The sequence below is a fragment of the Molossus molossus genome, unplaced genomic scaffold (assembly GCF_014108415.1).
Source record: "Molossus molossus isolate mMolMol1 unplaced genomic scaffold, mMolMol1.p scaffold_m16_p_10, whole genome shotgun sequence".
Taxonomy (NCBI): Eukaryota; Metazoa; Chordata; class Mammalia; order Chiroptera; family Molossidae; genus Molossus; species Molossus molossus.
Window position 1 is genome coordinate 78,224,809 of NW_023425345.1, and position 17,737 is coordinate 78,242,545.

A 17,737-nucleotide genomic window follows, 5' to 3' on the forward strand; every position below is an offset into this window, starting at 1 on the left:
GATCTGAAAGTAGCTATATTTATGTTTGTTCAGTGCAGTATAGTGTTCTGTGCTTTTCTACATGCTTTAAAGCCTTGACTCCTTGAGAAATAGATGCTCTGATTCCTTTAACTATCTGAGGCCCTAGAGTGGGCGACTTGCCTAAGATCATAGGTGGGTAGAAGTAGGGCTGGGAGCTGAAACCAGCTCTTGTGACAGTAAATGTCAGGCTCCCTCTCTTCTATCCTGCAGTGTCTCCTGGAGATGGTTCACTACGGAGTTACTGAGGAGATACCAAGGCGTGGAGGCCGGAGGCTGCCCACAGAGCCCCTCCCAGCCTCGGATGCCTTCCCTCCCCGCCGCTCCCCAACACCTCTCTGCTTCTTTCTCTCACCCACCTCTATTGCAGCTGTGATTTCAGCCCCCACTTTTGCAAAAATATTTACTTGTTGCTCAAATATAAAGGCAAAGGACATTTAAAATATTCGGGAAAAAATCCCTCCTATAATCTTTGATAAATCAATTCACTTTCCATGTAACTTTTTAGGCCTGGCTTCTCTGCATTCTTAATTTTGATGAGTTCATTGTATATTTAGCTTTATTTAACATTGTATCACAAGCATTTCCAATGCTGCTACATGGTTTCCCTGATGATAATTTTATTTACTTATTTATTTTTCAATATACTTTATATTTTTCTTTTTTATTGAATTTATTGGGGTGACATGGATTAATAAAATTATATGGGTTTCAGGTGTACAATAAAAGTATTGGTGCTCGACCAGTGTGGCTCAGTGGTTGAGCATTGACCCATGCACCAAGAGGTCACTGATTCGATTCCCAGGCCGGGCACATGCCCAGGTTGAGGGCCAAATCCCCAGTGAGGGGCATGCAAGAGGTGACCAATCGATGTTCTTTCTCATCGATGTTTCTGTCTCTCTCCCCCTCTCCATTCCTCTCTCTCTAAAATCAATAAAGAGAAAAAGCATTGGTTTATAATACATCATCTGTATATTGTATTATGTATTCATCACCCCAATTTCCATGATGATTATTTAAAATAATTGTATCCAAGTGAGCAAGCCATCATATTTCTGAGTGAGGACACTGAGGGCTTCCCCCCCCACGTTATTTGGTATTTATCATCATCATCATCATCGTCGTCAAGTTTCGGATGATAGCTACCATCTATTTGAGTCCAAAGGGCATGCACATATTTTGTTGACTGACACTGATGCTCCTTGAATGAACTTCACCCCTGCTTGCTGCCTGGGTCAGTGCTTCCCAGAACGTGGGCCTGCACACCAGCGCTGGCCCAGGGAACTTTATTACTGACTTCAGAGGAGACAAACACTGAATTTGAGAATAAATATTTAGGAACTTAATATTTTTCTTTTTTGCGATAGAATAACTTTATGTCTGATGAATCTAAAATAAACAACCGGGGCTTGTATTTTGTATAACTTTAAAAAATCTCCCTTTAAAAATAATTTATTTTCTGTTTTACAAAAACATTGGTTTATAATAAATAGATTGAGAATGAAAAGAAAAAGAGAGAGATTTCAGGATTGTTTGTCTTTTGGTCTAGAAGACAACGTTAGGTCCTGGTAGATGCTCAATGGATCTACAATCACGGGCCTTTAGTGCTGCAGGAACATGAATGTTTGTATTTGAGGAGCCTGCAGTGTAGACAGAAGCAGTGATGTAGCCAGAAAAGTGTGGTCAGTCTTGGACAGAGTCCCCTGGCTTTCACTCAGTGACCACAATACCATGTTTTCATGTGATTAGAATTTGGGGTGTGCATGATGATGATAACAATGGGGAGCAGAACCAGGGGATGGGGACAAAACTTTTGCCCCATCACAAGTCCATCCTTGTCCCAGCTGTGGTCCCTAAGTGGCTAGACAACCCTTAGCTTTGTCCTGGATCTCCTGGGCACACCCCCCAAAACAAGCAACTCAGTGGCGGAGTTTCTTAAGAAGATATCAACTAATAATTTGGGGGAAACTTGTAGAGGAGTTTCCAGCAACTGGATCCTGAGTGATTATTGCACTCTGATCTCTAACTGGCAAGAGATGAATGATAAATGATCAAGTTGGGGAAGTTTGTCTACAGTGCAATTTCTGCAACTCATAGGTATGAAGTTTAAACAGATGGAGCTGGCAGGCAAACTAAACATAAACACTCCCCTGCCAGACTCAGAAAGTGCCCTGCCCAGTCCGTGCCTGCGTGTGTATATATAGAGACCGAGCCAGATCTCTTGCAGAGGAGTCACGTCCTTCCCGCCCTGCCCTGTCTCTGCCTCCCTCCAGCTGGGCCCTGTCTCTTGTCTGCTTGCCTGGATGCTCCAGCAACCATGAGCCGCCAGTTTAGCTCTCGGTCGGCGTTTAGCTCAAGGAGCAAGCGGGTTTACAGCCTTGGCTCTTCTGCAGGCTCTGGTGGTGGCAGATGGGCTGTGAGCTCCGTGTGTCAGGCCCGAGGCAGGTGTGACGGTGGTGGGTACGGCAGCCATGTGAAGGGGTTTGGCTCCCACAGCCTCTACAATCTAGGTGGCACTAAAAGTATCTCAGTTAACCTAGTGGGAAGAAGCACCAGTGGTTTCCGCCAGGGAAGGGGAGCAGGGGCAGGGGGCCTTGGAGGGGCCAGAAACTTTGGGGGTGCCGGCTTTGGAGGTGGTGGTTTTAGAGGTGGCACTTTCTGTGGTTTTGGGGGTGGTGGCTCTGGAGGTGGTAGCTTTGGAGGTGGTGCTTTTGGGGGTGGTGGCTTTGGAGGTGGTGGCTATGGAGGAGGTGGTTTTGGGGGTAGCAATTTTGGGCTTGGGGGCTTTGGTTATTCTTGTCCCCTGGGGGGCATCCAACAGGTGACCATTAACCAGAGCCTCCTACAGCCACTTGACCTGGAGGTGGACCCTGAAATTCAGAGGGTCAAGACCCAGGAGCGGGACCAGATCATGGTTCTCAACAACAAGTTTGCCTCGTTCATTGACAAGGTGAGTGCCTGAGGGGCAGGCAGAGTACTGGGCCCGGCCGAGTGACTGCGAGGGTCCTGTGCCCTGCTGTCGCTCGCCACATTGTGCTGTCTTGGTTTGTGGTGACAACTATTTCCAGATGTGTATGTTCTGGGACCTTAAGAAAGCATTTACCTCATTTAGGCCTCAATTCAACTTTAGGAAATTGTTTCTATCTTTCCATGTGGCAGGAAAGCAGATAGGAGGTGTGAAAATTCCCGGTAGACAAAATACGTGATATTGTAATCGCGTTCTCATTCACAGTTATTCACTTTCCATCCATTCATCTACCCATCACTCATCCATCCCACAGACATTTACTAAGCATCTATTATATTCCAGACAGTGTGCCACAGGGTGATCCCCTGTCCTCAAGGAGCTGTGGCAGAACCTAGGCGAATGCCCTGGCGGGTGACACTGGGGACTAAAGTCAACTGCACGATAAGTAGAATTCTGAGTTCCTCATTCTAGCTCATCAAGGGCCAAGAATGAGCCAGATGAAGTTTTTGAAGCCCCTCCCCTTAGTTTCCTGATCAAACCTTAGATTGGGTTTGGCCTGAGTCCAAATCACTAGGCAGAGGCTGGTTGGAGACCCACGGGGAACACCTTGCTCCACATTTCCTTTTGTCTAAGGGTGGAGGCATGGTGGCTACTGTAGGTTCCCCAGAAGGCCTTTTTTGCCCTTCGGGATGTAGTGGGGAAGACCCTGGGGGTACAAAAGCCCCTAGATTCACAGTGACTTTCCCTCAGTCCCCACAGGAGTTCTGTGTGGAGACAAGAGCTTGACCTGTGGTCTGACAGCAGAGTAGCCATGGCCAAGGTCCAGCTTTGGGTTGTAGACCCAGCCTCTGATATCAGGGTAAATGCTGGGGGTGGACAGTGTGTGAGCAGGGAGGAGGTGAGTGCTAAGCCCAGTGACAGCCTCAGCAGAGTGCTATCAAAGTGCTTCTGGCTACTTTGATCACCGTGGATGGGAAATTTGGTTGAATATCATCACACCACAGGCATCGACAGGGACTGGGAGGGTGTGACTGGAGCAAGGAGGTAACAGGTGAAGGAAACACTGCTGGGAGGTCAAGGCTAGATCAAGGAGGAAGCAGGAACAAAAGCAGGCTGGGGAAGGGGTCAGTGAAATGTCCTTGGGCTACTGGCAGCTGATCTCCAGAGACTCTATTTGGATTGTGGCTTCTGCCATTAATAAGACATCTGTTCAATTCTGTGGCATGGGGCTGTGCGCAGAGGCCAGGATGCAGGAAACTGTGGCTTCTTGTCCTTTCCCAAAGGCATGGTCTGTGGTGACCATGAGCAGAGGCTTCTTACTCAGGAAGTCTTTGACCTGGCAGGAAGGGAGAAGGCTTCTCCTGCAAGACTTTTGACACCAGCCTTTGATCTGGTCCTGCTTTCACTCTTAACCCTATCCAGCCTATTCTTAGCACCACATGAGAGCTATTCTTTAAAAATGTCATATCCACCCTGGCCAATCTGGCTGAGCTGTTAGAGCGCCAGCCTGCGGACCAGAGAGTCCCGGGTTCTGTTCCTGCTAAGGGCACGTACCTCTGTTGCAGTTTGTCCCCAGCCCCGACTGGGGTCGTGTGGGTGGCAACCACTCGATGTGTCTCTCTCACATAGATGTTTCTCTCTCTCTCTCTCTTCCTCCCTCTCTCCCTCCCACTCTATCGGAAGATAAATGCAAAAATGTCCTCGGGTGAGGATAATCAATCAATCAATCAATAAATCATATCATTCCTCCATTGGCTTCTTGTCTCATTTACAATAAAAGCCAAGCTCCTATAGGATTCTATATAATCGGGCCTTCCAACCCAAAGCTGCTGCTTGCCCCTGGCTTGCATTTGTGAGAATTAGGCAATGTTGCCACCACCGGATGGAACAGCTCTCAAGCTGCAACTTTTAGTAACAAAGTGAGCGCTGGAATTTAGCTCCCCAGGGTACAGACTCACTGTGTGCAGTGGTCCTGCTCTCCCTCCCTGCCTCCTCTTCCACTTTCCTCTTGCTTTGCCACTATTGCATTCTTGCAGCCTCCAGGGCCCCAAGCATGGTTCCACCTCAGGGCCTTTGCACTTAACATTTCCTCTGCTTGGAACTCCTCCCTCCAAAGAGTGGGCTGATGTCCCCTTCTACCTCCGTTAGGTTTTAGCTCAGATGCCCCTGTCTCTGTGAAGCCTTCCCTGATCTCTCTGTTTAAAGTAGCTCCCTCATCCCAGCATCTCTATCCACCGTCCCGTGTCACCTCTCTCCACAGCCCTACAGTCATTGGACACACTGTCTACCTCGCATTTCTTTACAGTTGTTTCTCTAAATAGAACATAAACTCCTGGAAAGCAGGGATTTTGTCTGTTTTGTTTATTATTGAATCTCCAGCATCAAGAATAATGCCAAGCACATGATAATTGCTCAATAAATCTGTGTTGAATGAAAAATCGAGTCAGCCCATCATGTGTCCAGCTTGACTCTCAGAGAGCAGGAATGGAAGCAAATGCTGTTTTAAAAAGAAATAATGACAAGAGAAAGGGGCCTCAGGAAGAAAAGGGGGAGAGTCCAGTTCTTCCCATGGAGACACTGGCTTGAGCTTTTTCAGATGACTCTGAATCCTCTATGCCAGGCAATTTCAAAGCTCTTAGCATTTCATTAGCTCATGCTACTTATACACTGTCTTCTCTGTGTTGGGCACTGTGTGTCCATGTGTCTCAGCACCTGTGTCCACTGGAGAGCAAAGCAAACATGGCGGCCATCCCGGGGCTCACACCTAGTAGAGAGGGTTGTACTAGAATACCCCCAAAGACCGCAGATCATGATGGATGTCACGGGCTGATGAAGAGGGGATGCCAGGGGGTGGCCACTGTAGTTGAGATCTGAAGGGTGAATAGGAGTCAGCTAGGCAAAGAATTGGAGAGATCCGGGCTGTGGGGGCACCAGGAGGCCATGAACAGGAGGGAGAGGGGCACGAGAGGTCAAGTGGACTGGGCTACGAGGGTTAGCTTAGCACGATGCTAAATTTTATGTGTTAGTGAGTATCCCCTCAGTATTGCTGATGGGGGGCACAGCCCAGGAGTGTTTGGGGGAGCCTGGGGAAAATTCACAATGGCTTTCAGCGATTTTTCTAGTTCAATTCCATTAAAATCGCCTGCACTCCCTGAAGCCAGCTTCTGCCAGCCGCTGCCTTGTAGTGTGCGTGGCCTAACAAGAACCACAGTCAGGGGGCCTCGGGCTAAGCCCCAAGCACTCAGAGGTGTCTGACTGCGCCCTCATTGTTTGATGTGGAGATTCCCTGTGGGACCATAAGATTCTTTCTTTTCATCCTGCAACACAACACAGGGCTATGAACTAGGGTTCGAGGGTTCGGTAGGTTTCTCCACTCCCTGGGAGTGCCCGAGTGAAACAGGCCACGTGGCAGAACTTTCTCACAGGGGTGTTTTGAGCTGTGTTGACAAACCTGTGAGAGCTGGTTTGCCTTATCTCTGGCTTTGATAAGTCAAACAAAAATGGGCCACGAGAAACAGTGGCCTCTCCACACACATGTTCTAGCCTGGAGTCGGAACCCAAAGGGAGTTAACCAGGACCCTCCAATGGGCAGTCTCAGGGCGGGGGTTCTGGCACCCTCCTTAGTGCTGTATTGTAGGAGGTTCTTCAGGGTTTCATTCTGACAGCACAGGCAAGGGGTTTGCCCACATACGCAGCTGCCAGACAGATTCTGGAGCGTGTGTGTGTGCTCACCTGAGCCAAGCATAACGGCATCCACGGGCTTCTCCTAAGACGTGGAAGAGGAGGGTCCGTCTGCGGGCAGCCGGCAGAGCTGAGGTGAGTTTGGTTCTCATCATGCACAGGATGGTCCATGCACTTGGTCTGTACAGCCGGCCAGCTCTCCGGACCCTGCACCTGACCTTTGTGTCCACAGTTTTGGGAGAGAGGTGCTGAGAATATAAGATGATGCCCACTTTTGATTTTCTGTGTGAACGGAGGAAATAGCAATCTGGGCGATCCCCGAACACTAGATAACCCCAAAGTCCTGACTTTGGGATACTGGAATGCATTACACAACATAAAAAAATAGAGAGCATTTACTTTTAAAACTCTGTCCGGGTGCTAAAAGTGTTGAAATGAGGTGACTTTCCTGAAAAACACTGGCGGACAGTGAAGCTGGTGGGGACACCCAGGCGATTTGGCTCAGAAATCCGTTACTATTCTAAGCCAAATTGTTCCTGCCCTCCTCTTGTTCTCCTTTGTCCCAGCACTTCAACCAGAGACATGCGCCTGTGATGTGTCAGTGTTTCAGATGCCTGCTCACCATCTCCTCCTGTTGGCACAGATAAACAGAGCGGGTTGGTGGCAGCTCTGTGGTGTGAACGGGGGCAGTTAAAGGACACAAGGGGCTCAATGGGAGGGATTTACCTTCAATACCAGAGTAGCTCAGTGTTAATTTCAGGTTAGTTGACTTTACAGCCTTTGGTCAACCATCAGCAACCACACTGTGCTCATGTGTCTTGGTCCCAAAGAAAGAGATGCTCTCTGGTCCCTAGAAGAGCCATCCTGATGCTCTAAGCTCTAGACATGTTATGGGCTGCCCATCCCCCTCCCCACTGGGGTGCTTCTCAGACCCATGACCGGGGTGAACTTGGAGGGCTCTTGCTTTTAGGTGCGATTCCTGGAGCAGCAGAACCAGGTGCTACGAACAAAATGGGAGCTGCTGCAGCAGGTAGACACGTCGTCTCGGGACTTCAACCTGGAGCCTGTCATGGAGAACTACATCAGCGAGCTGCGGAGGCAGGTGGACTTCCTCCAAGCAGAGCAGATGCGCCAGAGATCGGAGGTCATGAGCATGCAGGGTGTGGTGGAAGACTACAAGAACAAGTGAGGAGCCAGGCGGGAGAAGCGCTCGGGGAGAAGCGTGGCGGGGAACTGATTCATGGGCAGGACATTCTGCTTCAGTGTTACTGTGAAGCGGCGGGAGCAGGGCCACTAAGCACAGCCATGCAGGCTCTGCACTGCACAATAGCGGGGCACCATTTTGCACATGGGAGCCCTGGTATCGCCAGTCAGCTCTCGATTGCATTGCTTGGGGACAGGGCAGACTAGGTCCATGGAGCCAGATAAGCCTCAGTTCCAGTGTGGGCTTTGCCATTTTCTGGCTGCCTACAAGTTTTCACATTTGTTAAGCGGGGAGAGCGAGTACCCTCCTCGTTGGATTGCTGTGGGGGGTAGATCGTGGCTCTCAGAATTTAGTATGCATCAGCTTGTTAAAATCAGATCGATCAGGTAGGTCTGGGATAAGGCTGGAGTATTGGCATTTTTAATGTTTCCAAGTGGATGATCCTGGGAGATTGGGGACCGCACTTTGAGATCCACTGGCTTAGATGAAGTTGTGTTTAATAAGTTCTGAGGCTGTGCCTGCACCTACTAAGCACTCAGTGAGCACTGGTTATCACTAATAGCAATGGCGGGGGTGACAGGACCTGTCTAATTCTATATCACTGCTCTCGCACCCTGCAGACAACGGAGTGGCCTTCCCTCCCCTTGCTGGGGTGCAGGGTGCTGCTCTCAACATCTCCTTGGCATGCTTACTGCGCGGGCCAGGAGGGAGGCAAGTTTGTGTGAATCGAAAAGGGACAAATGAAATTCACACCAAAGGTGTTGGGGGTGGTGCAGAATCATAGGTGACATTTTTTTTCTCTTTAAAAAGTTTAGTAAAAGTGATCACTTTAAGTTCTCAATTAAAAAAAAAAAGATTGAGCTTGACACATTTACAAATAAAAATGGACACTTTGGGAGTGTTCTATGTAGCTCTGGGTTTTCCACCTTGGGTCATTGTCTCCTTTGTTGATCTGGAGAACTTGCCAGTGAGCGTGGCCGGCCCGGTCGAGGACAGCCAGAGTCCAGGGCAGTACAAATATAAGGAGCTCCGAGCCGCCCCTGCAGCCTGTCTGTGTTTCTCCCCTTCCCCCTACAGATATGAGGACGAAATCAACCGGAGGACCAACAATGAGAATGACTTTGTCATTCTGAAGAAGGTGAGAAACGAGGGTGTCCCGAGGGAGGCTGTGTGACTGTGGATGGACTAGGTGACCTTGGGGCCAGCTTGTTGAGCATGTTGCCCAAGCTCTGGGGCCCTTACAATGAAGGGCCAAGTCTGAAAGTGATGATAATGGACAGATTTAGGAATCTTTGAGTTTTATTATATATTTTTAAAATTCCACACCCGAGGATACTTTTTCTATTTATTGTCAGATAGAGTGGGAGGGAGGGAGAGAGAGAGAGAAACATCGATGTGATAGAGCCACATCAACTGGTTGCCTCCCGCATGACCCGACCAGGGCCGGGAACGAACCGCAACCGAGGTACGTACCCTTGATCGGAACCGAACCGCAACTCGTTGGTCCGTGGGCCGATGCTCTAACAGCTGAGCCAAACCAGCCAGGGCAGGAATCTTTGTTTTAATCTCTCCAGGGTCATGAAAGTGAAATGAAATTAACTGAGAGCTTCTGAGTGCTAGTTATGTATGGCCCTGGGACCTGGGGAGGGACGTGAGGTGTTTGTGTGACTGACCAAGACAGAGAACTTGGTGTCACACTTCCTCCTGTCCAGGAAGCCAGAGTCTGCAGGTCCCTTATTTGAGTGAGGTGAGGACATTTGCAGGCAAGGAAAGAAACCCAGAGAAGCTTCACGCCTTGCCCAGGCCGTCCAGCCCGCGGGTGGCAGCCAGTGCCTGGGCAGAGAAGTCAGTCTGCCTTTGCTTGCTGTTTAGGATGTGGATGCTGCTTATATAAACAAAGTGGACCTGCAGTCCAAGGTGGACGTGCTGCTCGGGGAGGCCAACTTCCTGAAATCTATATTTGAGATGGTGAGTTTGTAAGAAACCCTTGTCTTTTCTCACATCCTACAAGGCGTGTGGGTTGTAAGAGAGGGAGGCCCGAAACGAAACATTGTCCACCAGGGAATCCTCTCCCCAGTCCCCTCAACCATCCTCTTAACCCTGAGAGCTCAGGAGTCCTGGGGGGGGGGGGAAGGGGGGTGGCGCACTGGAGATGGAGGCTGGGAGAGTCCTGAGGTAGGACAAGGTGAAGCTGGCTCCACTTCTGTCTGGGGAATAAGGTTAACACCCAGGACATTCATGGGCAAAACGAACCAGAAATCTTCATCAGTGCTGAGAGGTCAATGGGGGCTATAGGGAACTCCACAGGAGAAGACAGCGTGGATCTCAAAGGGAATGAGGGGGAAGATGGCAGTGGTGACGGGTAAGATGCTCTCAACACCCTTGTCCTCCAGTCACCCATGTCTAAGTGGGGGGCACTGCTCTGGGCCAGATGCTGTGCTAGGATATTGCTATGTCCTGGGTATGTCCATTCTACAGATGAGACAACTGAGGCACTGAGAGATGAAAGCACTTGTTCAGTGGTCCAGTTAGTCACAGTAGAGTCCAGACTCAAAAGTTAGTGTGAGTTGCTGCACAGGTGGAGCTCTCTCCACTGCCTCTGAGAGCCCTGGTGCTTTCAAGGAGCAGGTCTGCCGTCAGAACTCACAGCTCGAGGTGTGGCCAAGCCTGAGTAAGGCGGAGATACGGGCGCAGGAGCGGCATGATGGGCACGTGGCGTCCACGAGGGCTCGGAGTCCAGGCTCTTTCTTCTCCCTGGTCTGGGTGCCTTTACTTTTGGTTAAGGGACTTCTCAGTACACAAAAACAATCAAAAGAACTTTCCCCCAAGAGTCCCATCTGGCCCAGGCTTCTGGCTTCCCCAGAGAGCCTTGAGGGGAGCAGAAGAGGGAAACTGAGGCCTCAGGCAGATAGTAGAAGGGTTCAGCCTGTGGTCCATGTCTTTAGGAGCTGTCCCAGATGCGGACCTACATCAGTGACACCAATGTCATCGTGTCCATGGACAATAACCGCTCTCTGGATCTGGACAGCATCATCGAAGCGGTGCAGATGCAGTACGAGATGATCGCACAGAAGAGCAAGGAGGAGGCCGAAGCGCTGTACCAGACCAAGGTGAGCCCTGCTCCCGCCCAGGCGCAGCACTCAGAACTGAACACCCCTCCCGGAACCTGGATTGTCTTTCTCTCACTTCTAAAGTCAAACATGTTTGTTACAGAAAAGTTAGAAATTACAGATAAATATTACTCATCTCCCTCAACCACTATTAATATGTCAGCATATTTTCTACCAGTGCTTGGTAGCTAATATTTATTGACAATGCATGTGCCAGACACTGCACTAAATGCTTTATATGTTATTTTGTTTACTCTTTACAACAACCCCATGAGGTAAGGATGTTGTTACCCCTGTTTCACATATGACAGAGGATATTACCTAATTTCTCTAAGGTCTTGTGGCTGGTAAGTGGCAGAGGCAGAACTTAATTAAACCCAGATGTGTCATCTGCAACTCATGCTCTCAACCATTGTAATGTTTTTATTCTTATTTTTCATTATGCAGTCTTTTGAAATATAGTTTTGCACTTTTCCCTTTTACTTGCCACTTTGAATGCCTTTCTGTGATAGTAAATATTTGCTATCGCCTTTAATAGTGGTGTGGTATCCATGTTAAAAATAGACCCTCACTTTCAGATAAACAGCTTTGTAGTTAAGTCTGTGGGCACATCTTTGGTTACTTCTGTAACATAAATTGACTTGGACATTTTTGGAGGGTGAAGACTCTGTAGGTAAGGGTCAAAGGCCAGACACTAAATTCTGAACACCTGGCACCTGAGATCCACTTTGTGGGTGGATTACCTGTGGCCAACTCCAATCTCGCTGGCCTCTGTCACACTGTCCTACAGGCAGATGTTCTGACTGGCATGAATTTCAACATCAGACTGGGGAGATAGATGGCAACAGTGAAAACATCAGAAAGTAGAGATTCCTATATCCTAAGAATCTCGAAACACCAATCAGAAAGAATATATGCACCCCTATGTTCATAGCAGCACTATTTACAATAGCCAAGGTCTGGAAACAGCCAAAGTGCCCATCGGTAGATGAGTGGATGAAACAGCTGTGGTACATTTACACAATGGAATACTATGCAGCTATGAAAAAGAAGGCTCTCTTACCCTTTGAGACAGCGTGGATGGACCTGGAGACTATTATGCTAAGTGAAATAAGCCAGTTAGAGAAAGACAAATATCACATGATCTCACTTATCAATGGAATCTAAAGAACAAAATAAACTGACAAACAAAGTAGGTCCAGAGGCATGGATGCATAGAACAGAACAACAGATCTGGGGTGCGATGGGGGTTGGGTGAAGGAGGGCAAAAGGGGAGAAAATGGGAGACATCTGCAATACTGTCAACAATAAAATAAAATAAAATAAAAAGAAAGTTGAGATTTCCTTGAGCCAACCCTCCCCACAGCTTCTTTCAGAGTCATGGCCTGTGGATAGAGTTCCTATTGCTGGGACCGTGTAGACACTGAAAAGGAGATAGAGAGGAAAATGCAAATAAACACGGAGCATGCTGAGGGCCCCGGAGGAAATGAGGGCCTGACTGCCAGGGAAATCATTCTGGAAAAGGGTAGGAAGAAATACACGAGGGTAGAAAAAGTGAGGGGTGTCCCAGTGTGGGTAGAACCAGTGTGAAGGCCTAGATGTAGGAAAAGGGGCATCAAGAAGCTCTGTCCATCTGGGATGTAGGGCTGGCCCAGACACTGGTGGGAATGAGGGAGGCTTGGGGTGTGTATGTGTGTGTGTATGTGTGTGTGTGTGTGTGTGTGTGTGGTCACAGCTCAGATCAGGGAGGTTTGGTATAAGTGTGAGTGTGTGTGTGTGTGTGATTTGGGAGCTTTCCCAGGGAAAAGTGTTCTTGGGGAGGGTCTGGGAAGGCAGATTCACTCCCTCTTGGAGGGGCTCATGGTGAGTAGCAGGTTGATGGTGATGCTGCCTTTGACCCTCAGTACCAGGAGCTTCAGATGACAGCGGGAAGACATGGCGACGATCTGAAGATCAGCAAGATGGAGATTGCAGACCTCAATCGCAACATCCAGAGGCTGCAAGCTGAGATCAGCAACGTCAGGAAGCAGGTGAGATGGGTGCTCATGGTGGGCTGACCAGACATGCCACCTCCCATGGTGCCCTGCTGGATGGGCTCCTTTGCACGCTTCTTCTCCATGACCATCTCCGAGCAGATTGAGCAGATGCGTGGAGTCATTTCGGATGCAGAGGAGAGAGGAGATCAGGCTCTCCAGGACGCGGGGCAGAAACTGCAGGGCATGGAGGAGGCCCTGCAGCAGTCCAAGGAGCACATGGCCCGGCTGCTGCGTGACTACCAGGCACTGCTGGGAGCCAAGCTGTCCCTGGATGTGGAGATCGCCACCTACCGCAGACTGCTGGAGTGCGAGGAGAGCAGGTGGGCCATGTTTTGGGGCCAAAGCATACTGCTGGAGTAGTGGGACTGACTTTTGGAGAGAAGACCATCTCAGCTTTTTTGGGAAGATCGGTAGCCCAGGGTGAGCAGCATTCAAGTCAGAAGCAGAGGATGTGTGATTTGGCAGGGTCACGGTCCTCATTCTCCTGCCATTAAGTAGAATGTTCCTATATCTCAACCCAAGCGATTGCAGCCAGGTGGTGACACCCAGTGCTAAAAGGCTTCAAGAAAATCCTTAAAATCCCTTTGGCCCCACCAACCCTCTTACCTCTCTGCCCATGCACACACCTTTCCCATGCACCACAAGGCTTGCGGACGCTCTTGCTTCCCATGGGACATCTCTGCTCCTGATGTCTCCAGGCTGCTGCATGTCTTCCTTTGGGCTTTGCAGGTCTGGCTAATGTGTGCTTTGGTTTTACAGGATGTCAGGAGAGCTGCAGAGCCACGTGAGCATCTGTAAGTAGCAGTGCCCTGGGCCTGGGCTGGTTGGTGCTCAGGGGGGAGGGCTTCACAGGGCTACCCAGCAGTGAACTGGCAATGGGCATTTTGGCCTCCAGTTCCACACAATGAGAATGAATGAGCAAACACAACTGCAAAGCTTGGGAAATTCGTTGAAAAAAATTATGGCTTTAGCTCTTCTTTATCTTAATTTTATAATCCTTAATAATCAGCACAGCTTAGAACTCTTTAGGGTATATTAATAATGAAAATATGCCCGCACCTGCCTTTGTAGCGTAAAGAGTACTTTAGACATGGGAATACTTCCATCCAATGTATCTTTCTGCAAGTCGGATGCTGCCAGCGATGAAAGGTGTGGGAGGCTGCCCGGGGTGGCTGCAAGCGGGGACCCCCTGCTAGGTCCTTCTGACCCCGGTCTGGGCGCCCTGTCCCTTGCAGCCGTGCAGAGCAGCCAGGTGTCTCTCAGCGGCGCAGGAGGCGGCGGTGGAAGAGGCGGTGGAAGAGGCGCTGGAGGTTACGGCGGAGGCGGCAGCAGCTGGGGCTACGGCGGCGGCGGCGGCGGCGGCGGCACCTCCCTTGGGGGTGGCGGGGGCTATGGAGGGGGCAGTGGAGGTGGTTACGCGAGCGGCAGCGGTGGAAACTACGGAGGGAGTAGCAAAAGCAGCAGCAAGTTCGGGGGCAGAGGCGGCGGCTCCTCCAGACTGCAGATCATCCAGACTTCTACCAACACCTCCCACAAGCACATCGTGGAGTAGAGGCGAAGGTTTCTGTGACCCCTCGCTCCTGTCCCCTCCTCACACCCCTCTGATCCCCCCATACTTACTTTTTTCTGATGGGTCTCAGCAGTTTTGCCAGTAAAGTCCACTCTAGAGGAGGAAGCCGGTGGGTAGCCCCAAACAGCAGATCTATCTATGCAGGGCACTGGCTGGCAGGCAGAACACAGCCAGTCGCCTTGCATCTCAGACTCCACTGAGGGGCCCTGCTCCTGCCCGGGGCACCCAGGGCCCAGGTTAGCCAGAAGGTAAAGAGCATCTGCAAGGCCAGTAATGAGAGCCCAGGTCGAGCACACCAGGTTCCTCAGTCTCAGGCTCCCTTTCCTGAACCTGGGCTGCCCTGGGAACAAGACTCCATCCCTCAGGGACCCACAAATGAGGCCTTTGGGTGAGTGGCTGATGGCAAGGCAAGCTAGCTTGGTAAAGGGCTCCTCTGTGCCAGAAACTGATTCCTGCTTCTTGGTCTGTAGTCTCACCATGTGGATGGAGACTGTGTCCTATCGGCCTGATTCTGACTCTGTCTCAAGAAGCATTACCCCCTGGATTAACATCCCAGGTGGGAGTATTTCAGAGGGCTGAGCGAGTGTCCACAGGGAGGGCCGTCGTGAGCAGCGAAGGGAAGAGTCGATGGATGAGCATTCCTCCTGCTCTGTCCTGCCCCTCCTGCTCCATTCTTTGGAAGCCTGGCCCTTTCTGAAATCTGCTCCACAATGACCCTCCTGAGAATTGTCCAGCAAGCTGAGCACATGCAGCCCAGCCAGGCTCTGTCCAGGTGCCCAGCCCCTGAGCAGTGTGAATGATCAGACTTGCGTCTTGGGCAGTTCAGTCTGAACCAGGCTGTGAGCTGCCCTTATTTACAAGGTAGCTTAGTGCTCTTTCCCAGACTGCGAAATCCCTTCTGCCTCCTGTTCTCTGTGACTGAGCACTGCGTGAGAACCTGCCTCCTCGCTTTGGGCTTTACATAAGATGCGTGAGATGTGCTGAAGGGGACAACAAAGGGCAGGTATTGGCCAACTAATGGGCCTTGAGAGTGGGAAGGTGGCTTTGCTTCTAAGACCTGAAGTCACCTTCACTGGCTTGCTGAGTCCTAACACAACGTCCAAGCTCATGATTCTCTCGGTGTGGTCCCTGGGGAGTGCTGTGACATCCTCATTTCCAGGGTGAAGGTTGTACCTTGAAGGGCTTGACATTTCTGGCGTTTCTACAATAAACTTGTCTGTGATCTCAAACTGCTCTTTGGTCAGGAGATGAGTTATTTCACTTTTAAATTTCTACAGGCCTCTGAAATGATTCATATTTGGGAAGTAAAGTTTATTATTTTTACTATTTTTTATTGCACGAGTAATACACAGTCTTGAAACACCTTGCAGATATAATCTTATTAATCCTTACCGTGATCATTCAAAGGTCAGTTACACATCTGTTCAACAGGCATTTATTTGGCCCTTACTGTGTGGCAGACAGTGGCGTAGGCCCTGAGAATGCAATGTTGAATGAACTTATTTCTGGAACTGAAAGATGCTTACAACCAAAACGCTGTGGGGAGGGGAAGGTTCAGAGAGAGGAGAAATCAGCATGTGTCCAGCACGCAGGAGCAGTGGGACCTGCAGCAGGTGTCAATGCTGGGGAAGGGACTTCCCAACAGGTTCCTGGAGGGCTGGAAATGTGGAACAGAAAGTGTCAGAGCAGGTGTAGGCAGGAGGTCAGGGAAGGGCCCTCCAGACAGTCTGCTCAGAGACTCAAAGCTAAGAGAAGGTGAATGTGTGTGAGTCAGAGGGGGCAGCCTCACCGGAGAAACTGAGCTGGGGAGACAAGAGGCTGAACCCAGTGGGGGTTATGGGCAGGGGTGTCTTTCAGTGATGCCCCGAGGGAAGCATAGGTGCAGAAATTCAAGAATGGAGCAAGTTAAGCTGTCGCCTCATGCTACATGGTATTTCTGAGTCTGTGTAAAGAAGTCTCATGAAAGATGTGACCTACTTTCTCATTCCCTGAAGGAGTACAGATGAAACTTGGATATGAGATTCACTCAAATATGACTGCAACTCACATTGATAAGACATTGTGTGCTCAGACACACCCTTACATTCTCTCTGAGCAGTTTCTCCACATCTCACCTGTCCTGGTGGCAGGCCTGCGGAGGGAGGGCCTGTGGAGGGGAAGGTGGGCAGGCGGTTGCCTGAAAGGAAGGAGAGAGAGCAGACCATGCAATTTCTACACTTGAAGTCAAAGACCAAGGGCACGAGGACAAGGACAGGAAGGCAGAAATAAACACTAGTGGGTATAAACTTGATTTAGAGTGTTCAGCTGATAGTGGTGACACATGAGCCAATAGGTGTGGTGGCTGCTGGGACAGGCATGAGGACCAAGAAGAGAGTATTGTGCAGAGCCTGCTTTGTCTCTTCTGTAGTCGGCCCACTCTGAGAACATTGCTAAGTAGAAGCCCATTCAGAGGACAGTGGCCAAGATGGTGGTGATGGGGAATCAAAAGCCTGGTTATAATAAGATGATGGAGGGTCCCGAAGAAGACTAGGGGAAGATGTGATGGCTAACTGCAAACATTTGAGGAACTTCCCTATCAAAATGCGGTTGACCCCCCTGATTGATGACAGAGATGGACAGGTGGAAACTGCAGCAGATTTGGTTCAATATAGGAAGCACCATTGTACTGATCCTGAGATGGGAGAGGGAGAGGCCACATGGGGAGTTAGTACCTTTTAAGCAGAGGTTGGCTAACCATTTGGCAGGAGGTTGAGGGAGGAAGTGAAGGATGGGTGGGGATATGTGTATGGCAGCATTTCACGTCTTTGCTGCCCTAAGAATTCATGTGATGAAGCCTGAGAAAAAAGGAAGTCTACTCTCTAGTTTATATATGGGAAAATTAAGATCAGATACCAGGGGAAGATCAAGTCATGGAGAGGCCAAAGGCTCTAGCCAGGATTGTAAAATGAAGCCAAGTTTTCTGGCACCACCAGAACTATTACAGGGTGTGGACTTAATTATCCCTGGATCATACCTGTGCATATGATATTATTAAGGAATCTACATTGGCTCTGGGAAAAACACAAGGGCAAGGCCAACCCGAGGTCATCCTTCTCATCCTTCTCCTGGGCAGAAATTGGGATTGTCCCAGAAATCATGGACCTGTCTTTT

The 17,737-nt window shown here is 49.8% G+C and overlaps 1 protein-coding gene across 1 annotated transcript; it reads left to right on the forward strand.

Annotated features, from left to right (window-relative positions):
- The first annotated feature begins 2,260 nt into the window (after window positions 1-2,260).
- On the forward strand, window positions 2,261-15,776 carry KRT77 (keratin 77). The gene is made up of 9 exons (XM_036252788.1): window positions 2,261-2,968; window positions 7,638-7,852; window positions 8,949-9,009; window positions 9,744-9,839; window positions 10,817-10,981; window positions 12,886-13,011; window positions 13,117-13,337; window positions 13,777-13,811; window positions 14,253-15,776. The coding sequence occupies exons 1-9, from the start codon at window positions 2,336-2,338 to the stop codon at window positions 14,567-14,569; spliced, it is 1,869 nt and encodes a 622-aa protein (XP_036108681.1). The 5' UTR covers window positions 2,261-2,335; the 3' UTR covers window positions 14,570-15,776.
- The last annotated feature ends 1,961 nt before the right edge of the window (window positions 15,777-17,737 follow it).